Here is a 27,978-nt window from a genome sequence, read left to right as displayed (position 1 = left end):
CACCCGAAAAAGTACCGAATTTTGCCAATTTTTCTACCGGCATTATCCGCAAAGGCCTAGTGCAGTCAGGAAGGAGACATTATAGGATCCTTCTCCGCGAAACAGACGAAATACCTGTGTTCAGTTGAAAAGAAAGAGCATATAGGAATCCTAACTGGTGCGGAGACGGGAAAACTATATGCAGTCATGCATAAGCCATATAGGAACTACTTAGCTGCAAATGGGACGTGTAATCTGTATGCAGTCTCGAAAGAGTTGTAATTGGACACCTTCACCAGCGAACAAGACAAAAACCTGTATGAGGTCAAGAAAGAGTAATATAGGATACTTACATGCGAACAACACAAGGCACCTGTAAACACTCATGAAGGGAACTCACCTGGGAGCAAGCCATGAAACTTGTATGTAGCCATCAAGATATGAAAATAGGAAACCTCTGCCTGCACAGAAACAAAACATTTGTATGCAGTCAAGGAAACACAATAATTATAGCAAGCTCACGTTTGAACATGACGGGGACCTGTCAGAAGTTGGGAAGGAGTAATAGTGGAACCTTTTCTCCCAAACAGGCGAAATACCTGTATGCAGTAACGAGAGAGCATGGTGAAAACTGAACTTAGAACAAGACCGGACAACGGTATGCAGTCAAAAAAAGAGCTGTTATATACCGTCGACTTTGCAAAGACCCTCGGCGCGGCGCGACATCAGGAACGTGTCCTACGCGAAGTGTCCTTACATCCGAAGTCTCATGTATTCCAGCAGCACACGTAGTCCTCTTTTGACATTGCAAAAGACGACTAGTAATAGAAATTTAATGTACATACAGGTACATACAGGTAGCGGCACTTGTCTTCCGCCATCTTGTAATACTCAAAATCTCCAATTGAACAACACGTGTGGCTTTTTTTCCTTCTACTATTGCCTCAAAGTTCTACTGTTTCCTTTCGTAAATAATGGTGTTGAAACTTGAAAGTAAGTGGCCTGTACGCTACAATACACTGATACATACATGTAGACACAAAATAGATGCGCGTCTTCCACAAAAGTAAAAAAATACAGACAGCAGAGCTAACCGTTCTCAACGCGAAGAATGTAGTTATGGTGCCACGGGTACGTTTCCAGCTACTATACTCCCAGCTGTAGCACGTATTGAGAGCTGATGTGCGGGCGAGCGCGGCGCCCACATATCTTCCAACTACGGTACATAGCAGACTCAGCGGATGACGCTAAGCCTAAGGTTGGTTGTACTAACTAATTACTTGAACTCTGTGCTTCCTGCCGCTAGGCAATCATCAGACACTTGAACTGATACTCGCATCTACCCAGCAGTATGCGTATCGACACATAGGGCCATAAACAATAATTATTTAATTCAGCGCTCAATCTGGTGACGTAATTTATGGAGAGAAAGCTGGCTCAGCTCAGGCAACGTCACCTGATTTATCTTTACTTATGAAGAAGAGGCACATGTGACGTGTGTCTGAGCACGCAAAGCGTGCGAACAGTGTAGCTAGCGGCCGCAGAAGCACTGAGCACGCAAAGCATGCGAATTGTGTAGCTAGCGGAATTCCGGAAGCAGCCACAGAAGCACTGAGCACGCGAAGCGTGCGAATCGTGTAGCCACCACCACGTGCTGAGCACGTGTGCTGTTCATGCCACGTTAACGCGTTCTATATAGCCTAGGCACCTCGGCTCGTGACCTGTGACGTGTGTGTGTGTAGGTAGGTAGCGCTACGTAGCAGACACGATCAGTAGATCTACGAGTAGCAGTAGCAGCCGCGCGCAGAAGCACTGAGCACGCGAAGCGTGCGAATCATGTAGCCACCTAGCCTAGGCCATGGCATAGGTAGCACTAGCAGCCGCACAAGCGCTGCGGACCACGTGACCCGTTCTCTGCAAATAGAAACATCTGCAACAAAAAGGATATAAAAGATCTGCACTGACTGCACTCTGCACTCACTGCAGTGCTAGTGAAGAGCGCATCGCACTTTTGTTCGTAATTTTATGAATTTTTTGAGCCGCTTCATCCGCCACCATGTACCAGGTGATGGACAACCCTGACCAGCCTCCCGAAGGCGTAACAGACGTCCCTCCTTCTCCTTCCAACGATGAAGAACCTCCCTCACCAGGACTTCAGCGGTCTGGCCACCACCACGTGCTTAGCACGTGTGCTGTTCATGTACTTGCTTCACGTTCACCCGCATGCCACGTTCGGCCAGGCAACGCTGGCCGGGGGTGCACCGGTGCTGCTAGTTATTATTATATTTAAATTGTAGTCAAGTGGTTTGCTTCAGCGGCACTGTCTGAAGAGTCCTCCCATACCCATGTAGGGCAGAGCCTTGTACACAAGAGAGAGATTGGAAGCTTTGTTACAACTCTGAGTTCCGCATATTACTACGATCATCAGGCAGGGGGGTTGCCTGATGATCGTAGTAAAACGTGAAACTCAGAGTTGTAACAAAGCTTCCAATCTCTCTCTCTCTCTCTCTCTCTCTCTCTCTCTCTCTCTCTCTTTTGTATTATTATTATTATTATTATACGCATTCCCGACTTGAAGTGAAGCAGCAGTATGCTGCGTCCACAGCTTCGCTCACGCAGAATGGCTTGGGTGAGAGGAGAGGGGAGAGAAAGCAACAAGGCAACCAACATCTATGAAATAGGTCGCAAGAACATGAAGAGAACCAACCAACATATGCATGATTTCACAAGAATTGAGACGACAAATGGCTATAATCATTGTGCCACAAAACCGGTACACAGGAGACCTGTCGACAATGTAATGAAACATAAAAATCATTTACTCAATACAGGTTCCACGAAATTACAAGAGAACAACGCTACAACATTAGAATTGCCGCTAAATTATCGCAAGAACGAGTCCAATACATGTACAAATGAAAACCATGACCAGACTGTCCCGAAGTCATTTTGGGAACAAATTGTACTACATGTACTTGCTGACACTGACGCTGACGGAACACGAATTTGAGTTGAATGCACACGAAGTCTCAGGCGCGTGCTCGGCGATGGGCACGGGGGGCACGTGCACCCCCCAAAAATTTTCAATCTGGGTAATTGCAATTGTAATGTATGCAAATATGCTCTAAAATTCAAGAAAGGTTGCAAACAAATTGCGGAAAATTGCCGGGGGGGGGCTCCCCTCGGCTCCCGTGCACCCCCCTAGTTGGGGGGCCGAGCACGCCCCTGAGTCTTGTACGTGCACATCATTATGCGCCGGTGTTGTGGAGTAAGCAGGTACGTCAGTCACCAATCCAGCTTCAGCTCCGCGCTCGCGTCAGCAGAATGTTGACCGCGTTTGCTTTGCCCCCACACGGATAGACGACCAGCGCAGAGTCCCGCATCTCCGTGGCCGTAAGGTCTTGATATTCGCCGTTAGTGCCCTCAAGTCTCAGTGCACCTCTCACAGCAAGCCGCTCATTGAAAACCTTTCTCTCTCCATTGGAGTGCTCCCCAGTTGCGCGAGGAGACTAGAGAAATTCCTCCGGTGAGCGAGGAAGAAGAGCGGAGTTACCGAACTCAACCAAACAAATTCCTCCGATCACCCGATTAAGCGCTAAATTTATTTATGCTTGTGGCCCTATGTGTTTTAGCATACCGCTGGGTAGATCCTAGTGTCAGTCGCTCGAATGACCGCTCGTCTGGCCGCTCGCGTGGCCACATGCCTGGCCGCTCGACTGGCCGCTTGCCTGGCCGCTCGCCTGGTCGCTCGCCTGCCCGCTCGTCTGGCCGCTCGATTGGCCGCTCGCCTATCCGCTCGTCAGGCGGCTCGCCTGGCCGCTCGCCTGGCCGCTCGCCTGGCCGCTCGGCTTTGAGCGCCTGTGCGGTAGATTTGGTGTCAAGTGTTTGTTTCGTCTTGGTCGCTGTGGACCCGCGTCATTGGTTGGTGGTGTTGTGCGCATGCGCGAAACTGTGTGAGCTAGTCTTTGGTCTGTCGTCTTGTCAAGATGTAGTCGTTTTCCGTGTTCTTGGTTATTTGTCAATAAAAGAGTGTAAAAAGGCAGTCCAGTGGTGGCGGTTGAGCTGATGCAGTGATGGAGAAGTAATGTTAGACTTACAACTACCACACCTGCTTTGAGCGCCGGCTTCGAGCGCCAACTCTGACCGCCGGCTCTGAGCGCCGGCCCTGAGCGCGGACTCTGAGCACTGGCTCTGAGTGCCAGCTCGCCTGGCCGCTCGTCTGGCCGCTCGCCTGGCCGCTCGCCTGGCCGCTCCCCTGGCCGCTCGCCTGGATGCTCGCCTGGCCGCTCGCCTGGCCGCTCGCCTGGCCGCTCGCCTGGCAGCTCGGCTTTGAGCGCCGGCTTTGAGCGCCAGCTTTGAGCGAAGGCTCTGAGAGCCGGCTCTGATCGCCGGCTCTGAGCGCTCGCCTGGCCGCTCGCCTGGCCGCTCGTCTGACCGCTCGGCTTTGAGCGCCGGCTCTGAGCGCCGGCTCTGAGGGCAGGCTCTGAGCGCCGGCTCTGAGCGCCGGCTCGCCTGGCCACTCGCCTGGCCGCTCACCTGGCCACTCGCCTGGCCGCTCGCCTGGCCGCTTGCCTGGCCGCTCGGCTTTGAGCGCCGGCTCTGAGCACCGGATTTGAGCGCAGGCTCTGAGCGCCGGCTCGCCTGGCCGCTCGCCTGGCTGTTTGCCTTTGCCGCTCGTCTGGCCGCTCGCCTGGCCGCTCGGCTTTGAGCGCCGGCCCTGAGCGCCGGCTCTGAGCGCCGGCTCTGAGCGCCGGCTCTGAGCGCCGGTCGCCTGGCCGCTCGCATTGCCGCTCGCATTGCCGCTAGCCTGGCCGCTCGCCTGGCCGCTCGCTTCGCCGCTCGCCTTGCCGCTCGGCTGGCCGTTAGGCTTTGAGCGCCGGCTCTGAGCACCGGATTTGAGCGCAGGCTCTGAGCGCCGGCTCGCCTGGCCGCTCGCCTCGCCGCTCGCCTGGCCGCTCCCCTGGCCGCTCGGCTGACTGCTCGGCTTTGAGCGCCGGCTCTGAGCGCCGGCTCTGAGCGCAGGCTCTGAGCGCCGGCTCGCCTGGCAGCTCGCCTGACCGCTCGCCTAGCCTTGCCTGGCCACTCGCCTGGCCGCTCGCCTTGCCGCTCGGCTGACCGCTCGGCTTTGAGCGCCGGCTCTGAGCACCGGATTTGAGCGCAGGCTCTGAGCGCCGGCTCTGAGCGCCGGCTCGCCTGGCGCTCGCCTGGCCGCTCGCCTGGCCGCTCGCCTGGCCGCTCGCCTTGCCGCTAGGCTGACCGCTCGGCTTTGAGCGCCGGCTCTGAGCGCCGGCTCTTAGCGCCGGCTCTGAGCGTCGGCTCTGAGTGCCGGCTCTGAGCGCCGGCTCTGAGCGCCGGCTCTGAGCGCCGGCTCTGAGCGTCGGCTGTCAGCGCCGGCTCTGAGCGTCGGCTGTCAGCGTCGGCCGTGAGCGCCGGCTCTAAGCGCCTGCTCTGAGCGCCGGCTCTGAGCGCCGGCTCTGAGCGCCGGCTCGCCTGGCCGCTCACCTGGCCGCTCGTCTGGCCGCTCGCCCTGCCGCTCGCCTGGCCGCTCGCCTGGCCGCTCGCCTGGTCGCTCGCCTCTTAGCTCACCTGGCCGCTCACCTGGCCGCTCGCATGGCCGCTCGCCTGGCCGCTCCCCTGGCCGTTCGCCTGGCCGCTCGCCTTGCCGCTCGGCTGGCCGTTAGGCTTTGAGCACTAGATTCGAGCACAGGCTTTAAGCGCCGGCTCTGAGCGCCGGCTCGCCCTGCCGTTCGCCTGGCCGCTCGCCTGCCTACTCGCCTGGTTGCTCGCCGGGCGCTCGCCTCACCGCTCGCCTGGCCGCTCGCCTTGCCGCTCGGCTGGCCGTTAGGCTTTGAGGGCCAGCTTTGAGCAATGGATTTGAGAGCAGGCTCTGAGCGCCGGCTCTGAGCGCCAACTCTGAGCGCCGCCTCTGCCGGCTCTGAGCACCAGCTCTGAGCGCCAGCTCTGAGCGCCAGCTCTGAGCGCCAGCTCTGAGCGCCAGCCTTGAGCGCCGGCCGCTCGCCTGGTCGCTCGCCTGGCCGCTTGCCGTGCCGCTCGCCTGGCCGCTCGCCTGGTCGCTCGCCTAGCTGCTCGTCTTGCCGCTCGCCTGGCCTCTCGCTTTGCCGCTCGCCTGGCCGCTCGGTATTGAGCGACGGCTCTGAACGGCGGCTGTAAACGCCAGCTGTGAGCGCAGGCTGTGAGCGCCGGCTCTGTGCGCCGGCTCTGAGCGCAGCTCGGTATTGAGCGACGGCTCTGAACGTCGGCTGTAAACGCCGGCTGTGAGCGCAGGCTGTGAGCGCCGGCTCTGTGCGCCGGCTCTGAGTGCCGGCTTTGAGCTCCGGCTCGGCTTGCCGCTCGCATTGCCGCTCGCCTGGCCGCTCGCCTGGCCTCTCGCCTGGCCGCTTGCCTGGCCGCTCGCCTGGCCGCTCGCATGGCCGCTCGCCTGGTCGCTAGCCTGGCGTTACCCTGGCCGCTCGCCTTGCCGCTCGGCTGGCCGTTAGGCTTTGAGGGCCGGCTTTGAGCAATGGATTTGAGCGCCGGCTCTCAGCGCTGTCTCTGAGCGCCGGCCGCTCGCCTTGCTGCTCGCATGGCCGCTCGGCTGGATATTCGTCTTTGAGCGCCGGCTTTGAGCGCCGGATCTAAGCGCCGGAATCTGATCGCCGGCTCTGAGTGCCGGTTTTGAACGTGGAACCTGAGCGCTGGCTCTGAGCGCCGGTCAGCCTGGCCGCTCGTATCGCCGCTCGCCTGGCCGCTAGCCTGGCCGCTCGACTGGTCACTCGCCTGGCCGCTCGCAATGCCGCTCGCCTTGGCGCCAGCCCGGCCGCTCGCCCGGCCTACAACCTCGCCGCTCGTCTGGCGGCTCCCCTTGCCGCTCGCCTGGCCGCTTGCCTGGCCACTCGCCTGGTCGCTCGCTTGGCCGCCCGCCTTGTCGCTTGCCTGGCCGCTCGTCTGGCAGCTCGCCTGGCCTCTCGCTTGGCGCGACTCGATGCAATGCCACTCGCCTGGCCGCTTGGAGCAGGCGCTCAGAGCAGGCGCTCAGAGCCAGCGCTCAGAGCCGGCGCTCAGAGCCGCACTCAGAGCCGGTGCTCGGAGCCGTCGCTCCGAGCCGCACTCAGAGCCGGTGCTCAGAGCCTGCGCTCAAAGCCGAGCTGTCTACCGAGCGGCAAGGCGAGCGGCCAGGCGAGCGGCCAGGCGAGCGGCCAGGCGAGCGGCCAGGCACGCGTCCAGGCGAGCGGCGAGGCGAGCGACCAGGCGAGTGGCCAGGCGAGCGGCCAGGCGAGCCGGCACTCAGAGCCGGCGCTCAGAGCCGGCGCTCAAAGCCGGCGCTCAGAGCCGGCGCTCAGAGCCGCGCTCAAAGCATAACGGCAAGCCCAGTGGCAAGGCGAGCGGCCAGGCGAGCGGCCAGGCGGGCGGCCAGGCGAGTGACTAGGCGAGCGACCATTTAAGCGGCCAGGCGAGCGGCAATGCGAGCGGCCCGGCGGGCCGGCGCTTAGAGCCAGCGCTCGGGTCCGGCGCACAGAGCCGGCGTTCAGAGCCGGCGCTCAAAGACGAGCGGCCAGCCGAGCGGCCAGGCGAACGACCAGCCGAGCGACCAGGCAAGCGGCCAGGCGAGCGGCCAGGCGAGCGGCCAGGCGAGCGGCCAGGCGAGCGGCCAGGCGAGCGGCCAAGTGAGCGGCCAGGCGAGCGGCCAGGCGAGCGGCCCGGCGAGCGGCCAGGCGAGCGGCTAGGCGAGCGGCAAGGCGAGCGGCTAGGCGAGCCGGCGCTCAAAGCCGTTGCTCAGGGCCGGCGCTCAAAGCCTAACGGCCAGCCGAGCGGCAAGGCGAGCGGCCATGCGTGCAGCCAGTCGAACGGAAAGGCGAGCGGCCAGGCGAGCGGCAATGCGAGCGGGCAGGCGGGCGGCAATGCGAGCAGCCAGGCGAGCCGGCGTTCAGAGCAGGCGCACAGAGCCGACGCTCAGAGCCGGCGCTCACAGCCGGCCTTCAGAGCCGGCGCTCAAAGCCAAGCGGCCAGGCGAGCGGCCAAGCGAGCGGCCAGGCGAGCAACGAAGGCGAGCGGCCAGGCGCGCGGCCAGGCGAGCCGACGGTCAGAGCCGGCGCTCAAAGCCGGCGCCCAAAGCCGAACGGCCAGCCGAGCAGCCAGACGAACAGCCAGGCGAGCGGCCAGGCAAGCGACCAGGTGAGCGGCCAGGCGAGAGGCCAGGCGAGCGGCCAGGCGAGCGGCCAGGCGAGCGTCCAGGCGAGCGGCCAGGCGAGCGGCCAGGCAAGCGGCCAGGCGAGCCGGTGCTCATAGCCGGCGCTCATAGCCGGCGCTCAGACCCGGTGCTCAGAACCGGCGCTCAGAGCCGCACTCAGAGCCGGTGCTCAGAGCCGGCGCTCAAAGCCGAGCGGTCAGCCGAGCGGCCAGGCAAGCGGCCAGGCGAGCGGCCAGGCAAGCCGGCGTTCAGAGCCGGCGCTCAAATCCGGTGCTCAAAGCCGGCGCTCAAAGCTTTACGGCCAGCCGAGCGGCCAGATGAACAGCCAGGCGAGCGGCCAGGTGAGCGACCAGTCGAGCGGCCAGGCGAGAGGCCAGGCGAGCGGCCAGGCGAGCGGCCAGGCGAGCGGCCAGGCGAGCGGCAATATGAGCGGCAATTTGACTGGCCAGGCGAGCCGGCGCTCAGAGCAGGCGCACAAAGCCGGCGCTCAGAGCCGGCGCTCACAGCCGGCGCTCACAGCCGGCCTTCAGAGCCGGCGCTCGAAGCCAAGGGGCCAGGCGAGCGGCCAGGCGTGCGGCAAGGCGCGCGGCCAGGCGAGCCGGCGTTCAGAGCCGGCGCTCAGAGCCGGCGCTCAGAGCCGGCGCTCAACCGAGCGGCAGACGAACAGCCAGGCGAGCGGCCAGGCGAGCGACCAGGCGAGCGACCAGGCGAGCGGCCAGGCGAGGGGCCAGGCGAGCGGCCAGGCGAGCGGCCAGGCGAGCGGCCAGGCGAGCGGCCAGGCGAGCGGCCAGGCGAGCGGCCAGGCGAGTAGCCAGGCGGGCAGCCAGGCGAACGGCAAGGCGAGCGGACAGGCGAGCCGGCGCTCAAATCCGGCGCTCAAAGCCGGCGCTCAGAGCCGGCGCTCAGGGCCGGCGCTCAGAGCCGGCGCTCAGAGCCGGCGCTCAGAGCCTGCGCTCAAATCCGGTGCTCAAAGCCGGCGCTCAAAGCCTAACGGCCAGCCGAGCGGCATGGCGAGCGGCCAGGCGAGCGGCCAGGAGAGCGGCCAGGCGACCGGCCAGGCGAGCGGCCAGGCGAGCGGTAATATGAGCGGCCAGGCAAGCCGGCGCTCAGAGCAGGCGCTCAGAGCCGGAGCTAACAGCCGGCGCTTACAGCCGGCCTTCTGAGCCGGCGCTCGAAGCCAAGGGGCCAGGCGAGCGGCCAGGCGGGCCGGCGCCCAGAGCCAGCGCTCAGGTCCGGCGCTCAGAGCCGGCGTTCAGAGCCGGCGCTCAAAGACAGGCGGCCAGCCGAGCGGCCAGGCGAACGACCAGGCCTGCGACCAGGCAAGCGGCCGGGCGAGCGGCCAGGAGAGCGGCCAGGCGAGCGGCCAGGCGAGCTGCCAGGCGAGCGGCCAAGCGAGCGTCCAGGCAAGTGGCCAGGCGAGCGTCCAGGCGAGTGGCCAGGCGAGCGGCAAGTCGAGCGGCTAGGCGAGCCGGCGCTCAAAGCCGGCGCTCAGAGCCGGTGCTCAGAGCCGGCGCTCAAAGCCTAACGGCCAGCCGAGCGGCAAGGCGAGCGGCCGGGCGAGCGGCCAGTCGAACGGACAGGCGAGCGGCCAGGCGAGCGGCAATGCGAGCGGGCAGGCGGGCGGCAATGCGAGCGGCCAGGCGAGCCGGCGCTCAGAGCAGGCGCACAGAGCCGACGCTCACAGCCGGCCTTCAGAGCCGGCGCTCAAAGCCAAGCGGCCAGGCGAGCGGCCAGGCGAGCGGCCAGTCGAGCGGACAGGCGAGCGGCCAGGCGAGCGGCAATGCGAACGGGCAAGCGGGCGGCAATGCGAGCGGCCAGGCGAGCCGGCGCTCAGAGCAGGCGCACAGAGCCGGCGCTCAGAGCCGGCGGCCAACGCCGGCGCTCAAAGCCGGCGCTTAGAGCCGGCGCTTAGGGCCTGCGCTCGGAGCCGGCGATCAGAGCCGGCGCTCAGAGCCTGCGCTCAAATCCAGTGCTCAAAGCCGGCGCTCAAAGCCTAACGGCCAGCCGAACGGCATGGCGAGCAGCCAGGAGAGCGGCCAGGTGAGCGGCCAGGCGAGCGGCCAGGCGAGCGGTAATATGAGCGGCCAGGCCAGCCGGCGCTCAGAGCAGGCGCACAAAGCCGACGCGCAGAGCCGGCGCTCACAGCCGGCGCTTACAGCCGGCCTTCAGAGCCGGCGCTCGAAGCTAAGGGGTCAGGCGAGCGGCCAGGCGGGCCGGCGCCCAGCGCTCAGGTCCGGCGCTCAGAGCCAGCGTTCAGAGTCGGCGCTCAAAGACGACCGGCCATCCGAGCGACCAGGCAAGCGGCCAGGCGAGCGGCCAGGCGAGCGGCCAGGCGAGCGGCCAGGCGAGCGGCCAGGCGAGCGGCAATGCGAACGGGCAAGCGGGCGGCAATGCGAGCGGCCAGGCGAGCCGGCGCTCAGAGCAGGCGCACAGAGCCGGCGCTCAGAGCCGGCGGCCACAGCCGGCGCTCACAGCCGGCGCTCGCAGTCGGCCTTCAGAGCCGGCGCTCAAAGCCAAGCGGCCAGGCGAGCGGCCAGGCGAGCGGGCAGGCGAGCGGCCAGGCGCGCGGCCAGGCGAGCCGGCGCTCAAAGCCGAGCGGCCAGCCGAGCGGCCAGGCGAACAGCCAGGCGAGCGGCCAGGCGAGCGGCCAGGCGATCGGCATTGCGAGCGGCAAGGCGGGCCGGCGCTCAGAGCCGGCACTTAGAGCCGGCGCTCAAAGACGAGCGGCCAGCCGAGCGGCCAGGCGAACGACGAGGCAAGCGGCCAGGCGAGGGGCCAGGCGAGCGGCCAGCCGAGCGGCCAGGCGAGCAGCCAGGCGGGCAGCCAGGCGAACGGCAAGGCGAGCGGACAGGCGAGCCGGCGCTCAAAGCCGGCGCTCAAAGCCGGCACTAAAAGCCTAACGGCCAGCCGAGCGGCAAGGGGAGCGTCCAGGCAAGCGGCCAGGCGAGCGGCCAGGCGAGCGGCCAGGCGAGCGGCCAGGCGAGCGGCCAGGCGAGTGGCCAGGCGAGCGGCAATATGAGCGGCCAGGCCAGCCGGCGCTCAGAGCCGGCGCACAGAGCAGGCGCACAAAGTCGGCGCTCAGAGCCGGCGCTCAGAGCCAACGCTCACAGCCGGCCTTCAGAGCCGGCGCTCGAAGCCAAGGGGCCAGGCGAGCGGCCAGACGAGCGGCTAGGCGCGCGGCCAGGCGAGCCGGCGCTCAAAGCCGGCGCTCGAAGCCGAGCCGAGCGGCCAGGCGAACGGCCGGGCGAGCGACCAGGCGAGCAACCAGGTGAGCGGCAACGCGAGCGGCCTGGCGAGCGTCCAGGCGAGCGGCCAGGCAAGCGTCCCGGCGAGCGGCAAGGCAAGCGGCCAGGCAAGCCGGCGCTCAAAGCCGGCGCTAAGAGCAGGCGCTCAGACCCGGCTCTCAGAGCCGGCGCTCAGAGCCGGCGCTGCGAGCCGCCGCTCAGAGCCGGCGCTCAGTGCCGCCGCTCAGAGCCGGCGCTAAGTGCCGCCGCTCAGAGCCAGCGCTCAAAGCCGGCGCTCAAAGACGAGCGACCAGCCGAGCGGCCAGGCGAGCGGCCAGGCGAGCGGGGAGGCGAGCGGCCAGGCGAGCGTCCAGGTGAGCGTCCAGGCGAGCGAACAGGCGAGAGGCCAAGCTAGCCGGCGCTCAGAGCCGGCGCTCAGAGCCGGCGCAAAGAGCCTGCGCTCAAATCCGGTGCTCAAAGCCGGCGCTCAAAGCCTAACGGCCAGCCGAGTGGCAAGGCGAGCGGCTAGGCGAGCAGACAGGCGAGCGGCCAGGCGAGCGGCCAGGCGAGCGGCCAGGCGAGCGGCCAGGCGAGCGTCCAGGCGAGCGACCATGCCAGCGGCCAGGCGAGCGGCCAGGCGAGCGGCATTGAGAGCGGCCAGGCGGGCCGGCGCTCAGAGCCAGCTCTCAGGTCCGGCGCTCAGAGTCGGCGGGCGGCAATGCGAGCGGCAAGGCGAGCCGGCGCTCAGAGCAGGCGCACAGAGCCGGAGCTCAGAGCCGGCGGTCACAGCCGGCGCTCGCAGCCGGCCTTCAGAGCCCGCGCTCAAAGCCAAGCGGCCAGGCGAGCGGCCAGGCGCGCGGCCAGGCGAGCCGGCGCTCAAAGCCGGCGCTTAAAGCCGAGCGGCCAGCCGAGCGGCCAGGCGAACAGCCAGGCGAGTGGCCAGGCGAGCGGCCAGGCGAGCGGCATTGCGAGCGGCAAGGCGGGCCGGCGCTCAGAGCCGGCACTTAGAGCCGGCGCTCAAAGACGAGCGGCCAGCCGAGCGGCCAGGCGAACGACCAGGCAAGCGGTCAGGCGAGGGGCCAGGCGAGCGGCCAGGCGAGCGGCCAGGCGAGCGGCCAGGCGAGCGGCCAGGCGACCGGCCAGGCGAGCGGCCAGGCGAGCGGCAATGCGAACGGGCAAGCGGGCGGCAATGCGAGCGGCCAGGCGAGCCGGCGCTCAGAGCAGGCGCACAGAGCCGGCGCTCAGAGCCGGCGGCCACAGCCGGCGCTCACAGCCGGCGCTCGCAGCCGGCCTTCAGAGCCGGCGCTCAAAGCAAAGCGGCCAGGCGAGCGGCAAGGCAAGCGGGCAGGCGAGCGGCCAGGCGCGCGGCCAGGCGAGCCAGCGCTCAAAGCCGAGCGGCCAGCCGAGCGGCCAGGCGAACAGCCAGGCGAGCGGCCAGGCGAGCGGCCAGGCGATCGGCATTGCGAGCGGCAAGGCGGGCCGGCGCTCAGAGCCGGCACTTAGAGCCGGCGCTCAAAGACGAGCGGCCAGCCGAGCGGCCAGGCGAACGACCAGGCAAGCGGCCAGGCGAGGGGCCAGGCGAGCGGCCAGGCGAGCGGCCAGGCGGGCAGCCAGGCGAACGGCAAGGCCAGCGGACAGGCGAGCCGGCGCTCAAAGCCGGCGCTCAAAGCCGGCGCTCAGAGCCGGCGCTTAGGGCCAGCGCTCGGAGCCGGCGATCAGAGCCGGCGCTCAGAGCCTGCGCTCAAATCCAGTGCTCAAAGCCGGCGCTCAAAGCCTAACGGCCAGCCGAGCGGCATGGCGAGCGGCCAGGAGAGCGGCCTGGCGAGCGGCCAGGCGAGCGGCCAGGCGAGCGGTAATATGAGCGGCCAGGCAAGCCGACGCTCCGAGCAGGCGCACAAAGCCGACGCTTAGAGCCGGCGCTCACAGCCGGAGCTTACAGCCGGCCTTCAGAGCCGGCGCTCGAAGCTAAGGGGTCAGGCGAGCGGCCAGGCGGGCCGGCGCGCAGGTCCGGCGCTCAGAGCCGGCGTTCAGAGCCGGCGCTCAAAGACGACCGGCCAGCCGAGCAACCAGGCAAGCGGCCAGGCGAGCGGCCAGGCGAGCGGCCAGGCGAGCGGCCAGGCGAGCGGCCAGGCGAGCGGCCAGGCGAGCGGCCAGGCGAGCGGCCCGGCGAGCGGCCATGCGAGCGGCCAGGTGAGCGGCCAGGCGAGCGGCCAGGCGAGCGGCCAGGCGAGCGGCTAGGCGAGCGGCAAGGCGAGCGGCCAGGCGAGCCGGCGCTCAATGCCGGCGCTCAGAGCCGGTGCTCAGAGCCGGCGCTCAGAGCCTGCGCTCAAGTCCAGTGTTCTAAGCCGGCGCTCAAAGCCTAACGGCCAGCCGAGCGGCCAGACGAACAGCCAGGCGAGCGGCCAGGCTAGCGGCCAGGCGAGCGTCCAGGCGAGCGGCCAGGCGAGCGGCCAGGCGAGCGGCCAGGCGAGCGGCCAGGCGAGCCGGTGCTCATAGCGGGCGCTCAGAGCAGACGCTCAGACCCGGCGCTCAGAGCCGGCGCTCAGAGCCGCACTCAGAGCCGGTGGTCAGAGCCGGCGCTCAAAGCCGAGCGGTCAGCCGAGCGGCCAGGCAAGCGGCCAGGCGAGCGGCCAGGCGAGCTGGCGTTCAGAGCCGGCGCTCAGAGCCGGCGCTCAGAGCCGGCGCTCAGAGCCGGCGCTCAGCCGAGCGGCCAGACGAACAGCCAGGCGAGCGGCCAGGCGAGCGACCAGGCGAGCGGCCAGGCGAGCGGCCAGGCGAGGGGCCAGGCGAGCGGCCAGGCGAGCGGCCAGGCGAGCGGCCAGGCGAGCGGCCAGGCGAGCGGCCAGGCGAGCGGCCAGGCGAGTAGCCAGGCGGGCAGCCAGGCGAACGGCAAGGCGAGCGGACAGGCGAGCCGGCGCTCAAATCCGGCGCTCAAAGCCGGCGCTCAGAGCCGGCGCTCAGGGCCGGCGCTCAGAGCCGGCGATCAGAGCCGGCGCTCAGAGCCTGCGCTCAAATCCGGTGCTCAAAGCCGGCGCTCACAGCCTAACGGCCAGCCGAGCGGCATGGCGAGCGGCCAGGCGAGCGGCCAGGCGAGCGGCCAGGAGAGCGGCCAGGCGACCGGCCAGGCGAGCGGCCAGGCGAGCGGTAATATGAGCGGCCAGGCAAGCCGGCGCTCAGAGCAGGCGCTCAGAGCCGGAGCTAACAGCCGGCGCTTACAGCCGGCCTTCTGAGCCGGCGCTCGAAGCCAAGGGGCCAGGCGAGCGGCCAGGCGGGCCGGCGCCCAGAGCCAGCGCTCAGGTCCGGCGCTCAGAGCCGGCGTTCAGAGCCGGCGCTCAAAGACAGGCGAACGACCAGGCCTGCGACCAGGCAAGCGGCCGGGCGAGCGGCCAGGAGAGCGGCCAGGCGAGCGGCCAGGCGAGCGGCCAGGCGAGCGGCCAAGCGAGCGGCCAGGCGAGCGGCCAGGCGAGCGTCCAGGCGAGTGGCCAGGCGAGCGGCAAGGCGAGCGGCTAGGCGAGCCGGCGCTCAAAGCCGGCGCTCAGAGCCGGTGCTCAGAGCCGGCGCTCAAAGCCTAACGGCCAGCCGAGCGGCAAGGCGAGCAGCCGGGCGAGCAGCCTGTCGAACGGACAGGCGAGCGGCCAGGCGAGCGGCAATGCGAGCGGGCAGGCGGGCGGCAATGCGAGCGGCCAGGCGAGCCGGCGCTCAGAGCAGGCGCACAGAGCCGACGCTCACAGCCGGCCTTCGGAGCCGGCGCTCAAAGCCAAGCGGCCAGGCGAGCGGCCAGGCGAGCGGCCAGTCGAGCGGACAGGCGAGCGGCCAGGCGAGCGGCAATGCGAACGGGCAAGCGGGCGGCAATGCGAGCGGCCAGGCGAGCCGGCGCTCAGAGCAGGCGCACAGAGCCGGCGCTCAGAGCCGGCGGCCACAGCCGGCGCTCAAAGCCGGTGCTCAGAGCCGGCGCTTAGGGCCTGCGCTCGGAGCCGGCGATCAGAGCCGGCGCTCAGAGCCTGCGCTCAAATCCAGTGCTCAAAGCCGGCGCTCAAAGCCTAACGGCCAGCCGAACGGCATGGCGAGCGGCCAGGAGAGCGGCCAGGCGAGCGGCCAGGCGAGCGGCCAGGCGAGCGGTAATATGAGCGGCCAGGCCAGCCGGCGCTCAGAGCAGGCGCACAAAGCCGACGCTCAGAGCCGGCGCTCACAGCCGGCGCTTACAGCCGGCCTTCAGAGCCGGCGCTCGAAGCTAAGGGGTCAGGCGAGCGGTCAGGCCGGCGCCCAGCGCTCAGGTCCGGCGCTCAGAGCCAGTGTTCAGAGTCGGCGCTCAAAGACGACCGGCCATCCGAGCGACCAGGCAAGCGGCCAGGCGAGCGGCCAGGCGAGCGGCCAGGCGAGCGGCCAGGCGAGCGGCCAGGCGAGCGGCCAGGCGAGCGGCAATGCGAACGGGCAAGCGGGCGGCAATGCGAGCGGCCAGGCGAGCCGGCGCTCAGAGCAGGCGCACAGAGCCGGCGCTCAGAGCCGGCGGCCACAGCCGGCGCTCACAGCCGGCTCTCGCAGCCGGCCTTCAGAGCCGGCGCTCAAAGCCAAGCGGCCAGGCGAGCGGCCAGGCGAGCGGGCAGGCGAGCGGCCAGGCGCGCGGCCAGGCGAGCCGGCGCTCAAAACCGAGCGGCCAGCCGAGCGGCCAGGCGAACAGCCAGGCGAGCGGCCAGGCGAGCGGCCAGGCGATCGGCATTGCGAGCGGCAAGGCGGGCCGGCGCTCAGAGCCGGCACTTAGAGCCGGCGCTCAAAGACGAGCGGCCAGCCGAGCGGCCAGGCGAACGACCAGGCAAGCGGCCAGGCGAGGGGCCAGGCGAGCGGCCAGCCGAGCGGCCAGGCGAGCGGCCAGGGGGGCAGCCAGGCGAACGGCAAGGCGAGCGGACAGGCGAGCCGGCGCTCAAAGCCGGCGCTCAAAGCCGGCGCTTAGGGCCAGCGCTCGGAGCCGGCGATCAGAGCCGGCGCTCAGAGCCTGCGCTCAAATCCAGTGCTCAAAGCCGGCGCTCAAAGCCTAACGGCCAGCCAAGCCGGCGCTCAGAGTAGGCCCTCAGAGCCGGCGCTCAGAGCCGGCGCTCAGAGCCGGCGCTCAAAGCCGGCGCTCAAAGACGAGCGGCCAGCCGAGCGGCCAGGCGAGCGACCAGACGGGCGGCTAGGCGAGCGGCCAGGCGAGCGGCATTGTGAGCGGCCAGGCGGGCGGGCGCTCAGAGTCGGCGCTCAGAGCCGGCGAACGCAGGCGAACGGCCAGGCGAACGGCCAGGCGAGCGGCCAGGCAAGCGGCCAGGCGAGCGGCCAGGCGAGCGGACATGCGAGCGGCCAGGCGAGCGGCCAGGCGAGCGGCAATGCGGCCAGCATGCGGCCAGGCGAGCCGGCGCTCAGAGCCGGCACTAGGAGCCGGCGCTCAGAGTTGGCGCTCACAGCCGGCGCTCACAGCCGGCGCTCAAAGCCGAGCGCCCAGCCTAGCGGCCAGGCGAGAGGCCAGGCGAACGGCCAGACGAGCGGCCAGGCGAGCGGCCAGGCGAGCGGCCAGGCGAGCGGCCATGCGACCGGCCAGGCGAGCGGCCAGGCGAGCGGCAATGCGAGCGGCCAGCAGGCAAGCCGGCGCTCAGAGCCGGCGCACAGAGCCGGCGCTCAGAGCCGGCGCTCAGAGTTGGCGCTCACAGCCGGCGCTCACAGCCGGCGCTCAAAGCCGAGCGCCTAGCCTAGCGGCCAGGCGAGCGGCCAAGCGAGAGGCCAGGCGAACGGCCAGGCGAGCGACCAGGCGAGAGGCCAGGCGAGCGGCCAGGCGAGCGGTCAGGCGAGCGGCCAGGCGAGCGGCCAGGCGAGCGGCCAGGCGAGCCGGCGCTCAGAGCCGAAGTTCAGAGCCGGCGCTCAGAGCCGGCGCTCAGAGTTTGCGCTCAGAGCCGGCGCTCAGAGCCGGCGCTCAGAGCCGGCGCTCAGAGCCGGCGCTCAAAGCCGAGCGGTCAGCCGAACGGCCAGGCGAGCGGCCAGGCGAGCGGCCATGCGAGCGGCCAGGCGAGCCGGCGCTCAGAGCCGGCGCTCAGAGCCCGCGCTCAAAGACGAGCAGCCAGCCGAGCGGCAAGACGAGCGGCCAGGCGAGCGGCCAGGCGAGCGGCCAGGCGAGCGGCCAGGCGAGCGGCCAGGCGAGTGGCCAGGCGAGCCGCCGCTCAGAGCTGGCGCTCAGAGCCGGCGCTCAGAGCAGGCGCTTAGAGCCGGCGCTCACAGCCGGCGCTGACAGCCGACGCTCAGAGCCGGCGTTTAGAGCCGTCGCTCAGAGCCGAGCGGTCAGCCGAGCGGCAAGGCGAGCGGCCAGGCGAGCGGCCAGGCGAGCGACCAGGCGAGCGGCCAGTCGATTGGCCAGGCGAGCGGCCAGGCGAGCGGCCAGGCGAGTGGCCAGGTGAGCCGCCACTCAGAGCAGGCGCTCAGAGCCGGCGCTCAGAGCAGGCGCTTAGAGCCGGCGCTCACAGCCGGCGCTCAGAGCCGTCGATCAGAGCCGGCGCTCAGAGTCGGCGCTCAAAGCCGAGCGGTCAGCCGAGCGGCCAGACGAGCGGCCTGGCGAGCAGCCAGGCGAGCGGCCAGGCAAGCCGGCGCTCAGAGCCGGCGCTCAGAGCCTGCGCTCAAATCCGGTGCTCAGAGCCGGCGCTCAAAGCCTAACGGCCAGCCGAGCGGCAAGGCGAGCGGCCAGGCGAGCGGCCAGGCGAGCGACCAGGCGAGCGGCCAGGCGAGCGCACAGGCGATCGGCCAGGCGAGCGGCAATGCGAGCGGCCAGGCGAGCGGCCGGGCGAGCGACCAGGCGGGCGGCCAAGCGAGCGGCCAGGCGAGCGGCCAGGCGAGCGGCATTTTGAGCAGCCAGGCGGGCCGGCGCTCAGGTCCGGCGCTCAGAGCCGGCGCTCAGAGCCGCGCTCAAAGCCGGCGCTCAAAGACGAGCGGCCAGCCGAGCGGCCAGGCGAGCGACCAGACGGGCGGCTAGGCGAGCGGCCAGGCGAGCGGCCAGGCGAGCGGCATTGCGAGCGGCCAGGCGGGCGGGCGCTCAGGGTCGGCGCTCAGAGCCGGCGAACGCAGGCGAACGGCCAGGCGAGCGGCCAGGCAAGCGGCCAGGCGAGCGGCCAGGCGAGCGGCCAGGCGAGCGGCCATGCGAGCGGCCAGGCGAGCGGCCAGGCGAGCGGCAATGCGAGCGGCCAGCATGCGGCCAGGCGAGCCGGCGCTCAGAGCCGGCACTCAGAGCCGGCGCTCAGAGTTGGCGCTCACAGCCGGCGCTCAAAGCCGAGCGCCCAGCCTAGCGGCCAGGCGAGCGGCCAATCGAGAGGCCAGGCGAGCGGCCAGACGAGCGGCCAGGCGAGCGACCAGGCGAGAGGCCAGGCGAGCGGCCAGGCGAGCGGCCAGGCGAGCCGGTGATCAGAGCTGGCGCTCAGAGCCTGCGCTCAAATCCAGTCCTCAAAGCCGGCGCTCAAAGCCTAACGGCCAGCCGAGCTGCAAGGTGAGCGGCCAGGCGAACGGCCCGGCGAGCGGCCAGGCGAGCGGCCAGGCGAGCGGCCAGGCGAGCGGCGAGGCGAGCCGGCACTCACAGCCGGCGCTCAGAGACGACACTCAGAGCCGGCGCTCAGAGCCGGCGCTCAGAGCCGGCGCTCGGAGCCGGCGCTCAGAGCCGGCGCTCAGAGCCGAGCGGTCAGCCGAACGGCCAGGCGAGCGGCCAGGCGAGCGGCCATGCGAGCGGCCAGGCGAGCCGGCGCTCAGAGCCCGCGCTCAGAGCCCGCGCTCAAAGACGAGCAGCCAGCCGAGCGGCCAGGCGGCCAGGCGAGCGGACAGGCGAGCGGCCAGGCGAGCGGCCAGGCGAGCGGCCAGTCGAGCGGCCAGGCGAGGGGCCAGGCGAGCCGCCGCTCAGAGCAGGCGCTCAGAGCCGGCGCTCAGAGCAGGCGCTTAGAGCCGGCGCTCAGAGCCGGCGCTCAGAACCGGCGCTCAGAACCGTCCTTCAAGCGGCCGGGCGAGCGGCCAGGCGAGCGACAAGGTGAGAGGCCAGGCGAGCGGCCAGGCGAGCGGCCAGGCGAGCCGGTGATCAGAGCTGGCGCTCAGAGCCTGCGCTCAAATCCAGTCCTCAAAGCCGGCGCTCAAAGCCTAACGGCCAGCCGAGCTGCAAGGTGAGCGGCCAGGCGAACGGCCCGGCGAGCGGCCAGGCGAGCGGCCAAGCGAGCGGCCAGGCGAGCGGCCAGGCGAGCGGCGAGGCGAGCGGCACTCAGAGCCGGCGCTCAGAGACGACACTCAGAGCCGGCGCTCAGAGCCGGCGCTCAGAGCCGGCGCTCGGAGCCGGCGCTCAGAGCCGGCGCTCAGAGCCGAGCGGTCAGCCGAACGGCCTGGCGAGCGGCCAGGCGAGCGGCTATGCGAGCGGCCAGGCGAGCCGGCGCTCAGAGCCGACGCTCAGAGCCCGCGCTCAAAGACGAGCAGCCAGCCGAGCGGCCAGGCGAGCGGACAGGCGAGCGGCCAGGCGAGCGGCCAGGCGAGCGGCCAGTCGAGCGGCCAGGCGAGCGGCCAGGCGAGCCGCCGCTCAGAGCAGGCGCTCAGAGCCGGCGCTCAGAGCAGGCGCTTAGAGCCGGCGCTCACAGCCGGCGCTCAGAGCCGGCGCTCAGAACCGGCGCTCAGAACCGTCCTTCAAGCGGCCGGGCGAGCGGCCAGGCGAGCGACAAGGTGAGAGGCCAGGCGAGCGGCCAGGCGAGCGGCCAGGCGAGCCGGTGATCAGAGCTGGCGCTCAGAGCCTGCGCTCAAATCCAGTCCTCAAAGCCGGCGCTCAAAGCCTAACGGCCAGCCGAGCTGCAAGGTGAGCGGCCAGGCGAACGGCCCGGCGAGCGGCCAGGCGAGCGGCCAAGCGAGCGGCCAGGCGAGCGGCCAGGCGAGCGGCGAGGCGAGCGGCACTCAGAGCCGGCGCTCAGAGACGACACTCAGAGCCGGCGCTCAGAGCCGGCGCTCAGAGCCGGCGCTCGGAGCCGGCGCTCAGAGCCGGCGCTCAGAGCCGAGCGGTCAGCCGAACGGCCTGGCGAGCGGCCAGGCGAGCGGCCATGCGAGCGGCCAGGCGAGCCGGCGCTCAGAGCCGACGCTCAGAGCCCGCGCTCAAAGACGAGCAGCCAGCCGAGCGGCCAGGTGAGCGGACAGGCGAGCGGCCAGGCGAGCGGCCAGGCGAGCGGCCAGTCGAGCGGCCAGGCGAGCGGCCAGGCGAGCCGCCGCTCAGAGCAGGCGCTCAGAGCCGGCGCTCAGAGCAGGCGCTTAGAGCCGGCGCTCACAGCCGGCGCTCAGAGCCGGCGCTCAGAGCCGGCCCTCAGAGCCGGCGCTCAGAGCCGGCGCTCAGAGCCGGCGCTCAGAACCGGCGCTCAGATACGGCGCTCATAGCCGGCGCTGAAAGCCGGCACTCAGAGCCGACGCTCAGAGCCGGCGCTCAAAGCCGAGCGGCCAGCCGAGCGGCCAGCCGAGCGGCCAGCCGAGCGGCCAAGCGAGAGGCCAGGCGAGCGGCCAGGCGAGCGGCCAGGCAAGCGGCCAGGCGAGCGACCAGGCGAGCGGCCAGGCGAGCGGCCCGGCGAGCGGCCAGGCGAGCAGCCAGGCGATCGGCCAGGCGAGCGGCAATGCGAGCGGCCAGGTGAGCGGCCGGGCGAGCGACCAGGCGGGCGGCCAGGCGAGCGGCCAGGCGAGCGGCCAGGCGAGCGGCATTGCGAGCGGCCAGGCGGGCCGGCGCTCAGGTCCGGCGCTCAAAGCCGGCGCTCAGAGTAGGCCCTTAGAGCCGGCGTTCAGAGCCGGCGCTCAGAGCCGGCGCTCAGAGCCGGCGCTCAAAGCCGGCGCTCAAAGACGAGCGGCCAGCCGAGCGGCCAGGCGAGCGACCAGACGGGCGGCCAGGCGAGTGGCCAGGCGAGCGGCCAGGCGAGCGGCATTGCGAGCGGCCAGGCGGGCGGGCGCTCAGAGCCGGCGAACGCAGGCGAACGGCCAGGCGAGCGGCCAGGCGAGCGGCCAGGCGAGCGGCCATGCGAGCTGCCAGGCGAGCGGCCAGGCGAGCGGCAAGGCGAGCGGCGAGGCGAGCGGCCAGGCGAGCGGCATTGCGAGCGGCCAGGCGGGCCGGCGCTCAGAGCGGGCGCTCAGGTCCGGCGCTCAAAGCCGGCGCTCAGAGTAGGCCCTCAGAGCCGGCGTTCAGAGCCGGCGCTCAGAGCCGGCGCTCAAAGCCGGCGCTCAAAGACGAGCGGCCAGCCTAACGGCCAGGCGAGCGACCAGACGGGCGGCCAGGCGAGCGGCCGGGCGAGCGGCCAGGCGAGCGGCATTGCGAGCGGCCAGGCGGGCGGGCGCTCAGAGCCGGCAAACGCAGGCGAACGGCCAGGTGAGCGGCCAGGCAAGCGGCCAGGCGAGCGGCCAGGCGAGCGGCCATGCGAGCGGCCATGCGAGCGGCCAGGCGAGCGGCAATGCGAGCGGCCAGCATGCGGCCTGGCGAGCCGGCGCTCAAAGCCGAGCGGCCAGCCGAGCGGCCAAGCGAGAGACCAGGCGAGCGGCCAGGCGAGCGGCCAGGCGAGCGGCCAGGCGAGCGGCCAGGCGAGCGACCAAGCGAGCGGCCAGGCGAGCGGCCAGGCGAGCGGCCAGGCGAGCGGCCAGGCGAGCGGCCAGGCGAGCGGCCAGGCGATCGGCAAGGCGAGCGGCAATGCGAGCGGCCAGGCGAGCGGCCGGGCGAGCGACCAGGCGGGCGGCCAACGAGCGGCCAGGCGAGCGGCATTGCGAGCGGCCAGGCGGGCCAGGGCTCAGAGCCGGCGCTCAGGCCCGGCGCTCAAAGCCGGCGCTCAGAGTAGGCCCTCAGAGCCGGCGCTCAGAGCCGGCGCTCAGAGCCGGCGCTCAGAGCCGGCGCTCAAAGCCGGCGCTCAAAGACGAGCGGCCAGCCGAGCGGCCAGGCGAGCGACCAGACGGGCGGCCAGGCGAGCGGCCAGGCGAGCGGCCAGGCGAGCGGCATTGTGAGCGGCCAGGCAGGCGGGCGCTCAGAGTCGGCGCTCAGAGCCGGCGAACGCAGGCGAACGGCCAGGCGAACGGCCAGGCGAGCGGCCAGGCAAGCGGCCAGGCGAGCGGCCAGGCGAGCGGCCATGCGAGCGGCCAGGCGAGCGGCCAGGCGAGCGGCAATGCGAGCGGCCAGCATGCGGCCAGGCGAGCCTGCGCTCAGAGCCGGCACTCAGAGTCGGCGCTCACAGCCGGCGCTCACAGCCGGCGCTCAAAGCCGAGCGCCCAGCCTAGCGGCCAGGCGAGAGGCCAGGCGAACGGCCAGACGAGCGGCCAGGCGAGCGGCCAGGCGAGCGGCGAGCGGCCATGCGAGCGGCCAGGCGAGCGGCCAGGCGAGCGGCAATGCGAGCGTCCAGCAGGCAAGCCGGCGCTCAGAGCCGGCGCACAGAGCCGGCGCTCAGAGCCGGCGCTCAGAGCCGGCGCTCAGAGTTGGCACTCACAGCCGGCGCTCACAGCCGGCGCTCAAAGCCGAGCGCCTAGCCTAGCGGCCAGGCGAGCGGCCAAGCGAGAGGCCAGGCGAACGGCCAGACGAGCAGCCAGGCGAGCGACCAGGCGAGAGGCCAGGCGAGCGGCCAGGCGAGCGGCCAGGCGAGCGGCCAGGCGAGCGGCCAGGCGAGCCGGCGCTCAGAGCCGAAGTTCAGAGCCGGCGCTCAGAGCCGGCGCTCAGAGTTTGCGCTCAGAGCCGGCGCTCAGAGCCGGCGCTCAGAGCCGAGCGGTCAGCCGAACGGCCAGGCGAGCGGCCAGGCGAGCGGCCATGCGAGCGGCCAGGCGAGCCGGCGCTCAGAGCCGGCGCTCAGAGCCCGCGCTCAAAGACGAGCAGCCAGCCGAGCGGCAAGGCGAGCGGCCAGGCGAGCGGCCAGGCGAGCGGCCAGGCGAGCGGCCAGGCGAGTGGCCAGGCGAGCCGCCGCTCAGAGCTGGCGCTCAGAGCCGGCGCTCAGAGCAGGCGCTTAGAGCCGGCGCTCACAGCCGGCGCTGACAGCCGACGCTCAGAGCCGGCGTTTAGAGCCGTCGCTCAGAGCCGAGCCGTCAGCCGAGCGGCAAGGCGAGCGGCCAGGCGAGCGGCCAGGCGAGCGACCAGGCGAGCGGCCAGTCGATTGGCCAGGCGAGCGGCCAGGCGAGCGGCCAGGCGAGTGGCCAGGCGAGCCGCCACTCAGAGCAGGCGCTCAGAGCCGGCCCTCAGAGCAGGCGCTTAGAGCCGGCGCTCACAGCCGGCGCTGACAGCCGGCGCTCAGAGCCGGCGCTCAGAGCCGTCGCTCAGAGCCGGCGCTCAGAGTCGGCGCTCAAAGCCGAGCGGTCAGCCGAGCGGCCAGACGAGCGGCCTGGCGAGCGGCCAGGCGAGCGGCCAGGCAAGCCGGCGCTCAGAGCCGGCGCTCAGAGCCTGCGCTCAAATCCGGTGCTCAGAGCCGGCGCTCAAAGCCTAACGGCCAGCCGAGCGGCAAGGCGAGCGGCCAGGCGAGCGGCCAGGCGAGCGACCAGGCGAGCGGCCAGGCGAGCGCCCAGGCGATCGGCCAGGCGAGCGGCAATGCGAGCGGCCAGGCGAGCGGCCGGGCGAGCGACCAGGCGGGCGGCCAAGCGAGCGGCCAGGCGAGCGGCCAGGCGAGCGGCATTTTGAGCGGCCAGGCGGGCCGGCGCTCAGGTCCGGCGCTCAGAGCCGGCGCTCAGAGCCGCGCTCAAAGCCGGCGCTCAAAGACGAGCGGCCAGCCGAGCGGCCAGGCGAGCGACCAGACGGGCGGCCAGGCGAGCGGCAAGGCGAGCGGCCAGGCGAGCGGCATTGCGAGCGGCCAGCCGGGCGGGCGCTCAGGGTCGGCGCTCAGAGCCGGCGAACGCAGGCGAACGGCCAGGCGAGCGGCCAGGCAAGCGGCCAGGCGAGCGGCCAGGCGAGCGGCCATGCGAGCGGCCAGGCGAGCGGCCAGGCGAGCGGCAATGCGAGCGGCCAGCATGCGGCCAGGCGAGCCGGCGCTCAGAGCCGGCACTCAGAGCCGGCGCTCAGAGTTGGCGCTCACAGCCGGCGCTCACAGCCGGCGCTCAAAGCCGAGCGCCCAGCCTAGCGGCCAGGCGAGCGGCCAAGCGAGAGGCCAGGCGAGCGGCCAGACGAGCGGCCAGGCGAGCGACCAGGCGAGAGGCCAGGCGAGCGGCCAGGCGAGCGGCCAGGCGAGCCGGTGATCAGAGCTGGCGCTCAGAGCCTGCGCTCAAATCCAGTCCTCAAAGCCGGCGCTCAAAGCCTAACGGCCAGCCGAGCTGCAAGGTGAGCGGCCAGGCGAACGGCCCGGCGAGCGGCCAGGCGAGCGGCCAGGCGAGCGGCCAGGCGAGCGGCCAGGCGAGCGGCCAGGCGAGCGGCGAGGCGAGCCGGCACTCACAGCCGGCGCTCAGAGACGACACTCAGAACCGGCGCTCAGAGCCGGCGCTCAGAGCCGGCGCTCGGAGCCGGCGCTCAGAGCCGGCGCTCAGAGCCGAGAGGTCAGCCGAACGGCCAGGCGAGCGGCCAGGCGAGCGGCCATGCGAGCGGCCAGGCGAGCCGGCGCTCAGAGCCCGCGCTCAGAGCCCGCGCTCAAAGACGAGCAGCCAGCCGAGCGGCCAGGCGAGCGGACAGGCGAGCGGCCAGGCGAGCGGCCAGGCGAGCGGCCAGTCGAGCGGCCAGGCGAGCGGCCAGGCGAGCCGCCGCTCAGAGCAGGCGCTCAGAGCCGGCGCTCACAGCCGGCGCTCAGAGCCGGCGCTCAGAACCGGCGCTCAGAACCGTCCTTCAGAGCCGGCGCTCATAGCCGGCGCTGAAAGCCGGCGCTCAGAGCCGACGCTCAGAGCCGGCGCTCAAAGCCGAGCGGCCAGCCGAGCGGCCAGCCGAGCGGCCAAGCGAGAGGCCAGGCGAGCGGCCAGGCGAGCAACCAGGCAAGCGGCCAGGCGAGCGACCAGGCGAGCGGCCAGGCAAGCGGCCAGGCGAGCGGCCAGGCGAGCTGCCAGGCGAGCGGCCCGGCGAGCGGCCAGGCGAGCGGCCAGGCGAGCGGCCAGGCGAGCGGCAATGCGAGCGGCCAGGCGATCGGCCGGGCGAGCGACCAGGCGGGCGGCCAGGCGAGCGGCCAGGCGAGCGGCCAGGCGAGCGGCATTGCGAGCGGCCAGGCGGGCCGGCGCTGAAAGCCGGCGCTCAGAGTAGGCCCTTAGAGGCGGCGTTCAGAGCCGGCGCTCAGAGCCGCCGCTCAGAGCCGGCGCTCAAAGCCGGCGCTCAAAGACGAGCGGCCAGCCGAGCGGCCAGGCGAGCGACCAGACGGGCGGCCAGGCGAGCGGCCAGGCGAGCGGCATTGCGAGCGGCCAGGCGGGCGGTAGCTCAGAGCCGGCGCTCAGAGCCGGCGAACGCAGGCGAACGGCCAGGCGAGCGGCCAGGCAAGCGGCCAGGCGAGCGGCCAGGCGAGCGGCCATGCGAGCTGCCAGGCGAGAGGCGAGGCGAGCGGCAAGGCGAGCGGCCAGGCGAGCGGCCAGGCGAGCGGCATTGCGAGCGGCCAGGCGGGCCGGCGCTCAGAGCGGGCGCTCAGGTCCGGCGCTCAAAGCCGGCGCTCAGAGTAGGCCCTCAGAGCCGGCGTTCAGAGCCGGCGCTCAGAGCCGGCGCTCAGAGCCGGCGCTCAGAGCCGGCGCTCAAAGACGAGCGGCCAGGCGAGCGACCAGACGGGCGGCCAGGCGAGCGGCCGGGCGAGCGGCCAGGCGAGCGGAATTGCGAGCGGCCAGGCGGGCGGGCGCTCAGAGCCGGCGCTCAGAGCCGGCGAACGCAGGCGAACGGCCAGGTGAGCGGCCAGGCAAGCGGCCAGGCGAGCGGCCAGGCGAGCGGCCATGCGAGCGGCCAGGCGAGCGGCCAGGCGAGCGGCAATGCGAGCGGCCAGCATGCGGCCAGGCGAGCCGGCGCTCAGAGCCGGCGCTCAAAGCCGAGCGGCCAGCCGAGCGGCCAAGCGAGAGGGCAGGCGAGCGGCCAGGCGAGCGGCCAGGCGAGCGGCCAGGCGAGCGGCCACGCGAGCGGCCAGGCGAGCGACCAGGCGAGCCGACGCTCAGAGCCGGCGCTCATAGCCGGCGCTCAGAGCCGGCGCCCACAGCCGGTGCTCAGAGCCGGCGCTCACAGCCAGCGCTCAAAGCCGAGCGCCCAGCCTAGCGGCCAGGCGAGCGGCCAAGCGAGAGGCCAGACGAGCGGCCAGACGAGCGGCCAGACGAGCGGCCAGGCGAGTGGCCAGGCAGGCGGCCAGGCGAGCGGCCAGGTGACCGGCCAGACGAGCGGCCAAGCGAGCGACCAGGCTAGCGGCCAGGCGAGCGGCCAGGAGAGCCGGCGCTCAAGGCCGGCGCTCAAAGAGGAGCGGCCAGCCGAGCGGCCAGGCGAGCGGTCAGGCGAGCGACCAGGCGAGCGGCCAGGCGGGCGGCCAGGCGAGCGGTCAGGGGAGCGACCAGGCGAGCGGCCAGGCAAGCGACCAGGCGTGCGGCCAGGCAAGCGGCCAGGCGAGCGGCCAGGCGAGCGGCCAGGCGAGCGGCAAGGCGAGCGGCCAACGAGCCGGCGCTCAGAGCCGGCGCTCAGAGCCGGCGATAAAAGCCGGCACTCAGAGCCCGCGCTCAAATCCAGACTTCAAAGCCGGCGCTCAAAGCCTAACAGCCAGCCGAGCGGCCAGGCGAACGGCCAGGCGAACGGCCAGGCGAGCGGCCAGGCGAGCGGTCAGGCGAGCAACCAGGTGAGCGGCCAGGCGAGCGGCCAGGCGAGCGGCCAGGCCAGCGGCGTTGCGAGCGGCCAGGCGGGCCTGCCCTCAGGGCCGTCGCTCAGGCTCGGCGCTCAGAGCCGGCGCTCAGAGCCGGTGCTCACACCCGGTGCTCAAAACCGTCGGTCAGCTCGCCAGGCGAGCGGCCAGGCGAGCGGCCAGGCGAGCGGCCAGGCGAGCGGCCAGTCGAACCGGCGCTCAGAGCCGGCGCTCAGAGCCGGCGCTCAGAGCCGACGCTCAGAGCCGGCGCTCAGAGCCGGCGCTCAAAGCCGGCGCTCAGAGCCGGCGCTCAGAGCCGGTGCTCAGAGCCGTCGCTGAGAGCCGAGCGGTCAGGCGAATTGCCAGGCGAGCGGCCAGGCGAGCGGCCATGCGAGCGGCCAGGCGAGCGGCCATGCGAGCGGCCAGGCGAGCCGGCGCTCAGAGACCGCGCTCTAAGACGAGCAGCCAGCCGAGCGGCCAGTCGAGCGGCCAGGCGAGCGGCCAGGCGAGCGACCTGGCGAGCGGCCAGTCGAGCGGCCAGGCGGGTGGCCAGGCGAGCGGCCAGGCGATCCGCCGCTCAGAGCAGGCGCTCAGAGCCGGCGCTCAGAGCAGGCGCTTAGAGCCGGCGCTCACAGCCGGCGCTGACAGCCGACGCTCAGAGCCGGCGCTCAGTGTCGGCGCTCAGAGCCGGCGCTCAGAGCCGGCGCTCAGAGCCGGCGCTCAGAGCCGGCGCTCAGAGCCGGCGCTCAAAGCCGAGCTGTCAGCCGAGCGGCCAGGCGAGCGGCCTGGCGAGCGGCCAGGCGAGCGGCCATGCGAGCCGGCGCTCAGAGCCTGCGCTCAAATCCGGTGCTCAGAGCCGGCGCTCAAAGCCTAA

At 71.0% G+C, this 27,978-nt stretch overlaps 3 protein-coding genes across 3 annotated transcripts; all 3 read left to right on the top strand.

Moving 5' to 3' along the window:
• Positions 1-11,182: 11,182 nt before the first annotated feature.
• Positions 11,183-11,806, top strand: LOC135821818 (opioid growth factor receptor-like). Its single transcript, XM_065334813.1, has one exon. The coding sequence runs from the start codon at positions 11,183-11,185 to the stop codon at positions 11,804-11,806; it is 624 nt and encodes a 207-aa protein (XP_065190885.1).
• Positions 11,807-12,556: 750 nt separating this feature from the next.
• LOC135821817 (histone H1-beta, late embryonic-like) lies at positions 12,557-13,084 on the top strand. The gene has a single exon (XM_065334812.1). The coding sequence runs from the start codon at positions 12,557-12,559 to the stop codon at positions 13,082-13,084; it is 528 nt and encodes a 175-aa protein (XP_065190884.1).
• A 6,026-nt stretch (positions 13,085-19,110) lies between these two features.
• LOC135821816 (uncharacterized) lies at positions 19,111-19,545 on the top strand. Its single transcript, XM_065334811.1, has one exon. It carries the CDS (start codon positions 19,111-19,113, stop codon positions 19,543-19,545), a length of 435 nt encoding a protein of 144 aa, XP_065190883.1.
• The last annotated feature ends 8,433 nt before the right edge of the window (positions 19,546-27,978 follow it).

The sequence above is a fragment of the Sycon ciliatum genome, chromosome 7 (genome assembly GCF_964019385.1).
Source record: "Sycon ciliatum chromosome 7, ocSycCili1.1, whole genome shotgun sequence".
NCBI lineage: Eukaryota > Metazoa > Porifera > Calcarea > Leucosolenida > Sycettidae > Sycon > Sycon ciliatum.
This window is presented reverse-complemented; position numbering and strand designations above follow the sequence as displayed.

Excerpts from the sequence above, each read along its gene's own strand:
- LOC135821818 (XM_065334813.1), top strand. The coding sequence starts at position 11,183 with ATGAGCGGCCAGGCCAGCCGGCGCTCAGAGCCGGCGCACAGAGCAGGC.
- LOC135821817 (XM_065334812.1), top strand. The coding sequence starts at position 12,557 with ATGCGAACGGGCAAGCGGGCGGCAATGCGAGCGGCCAGGCGAGCCGGC.
- LOC135821816 (XM_065334811.1), top strand. The coding sequence starts at position 19,111 with ATGCGAGCGGCCAGGCGAGCCGGCGCTCAGAGCCCGCGCTCAGAGCCC.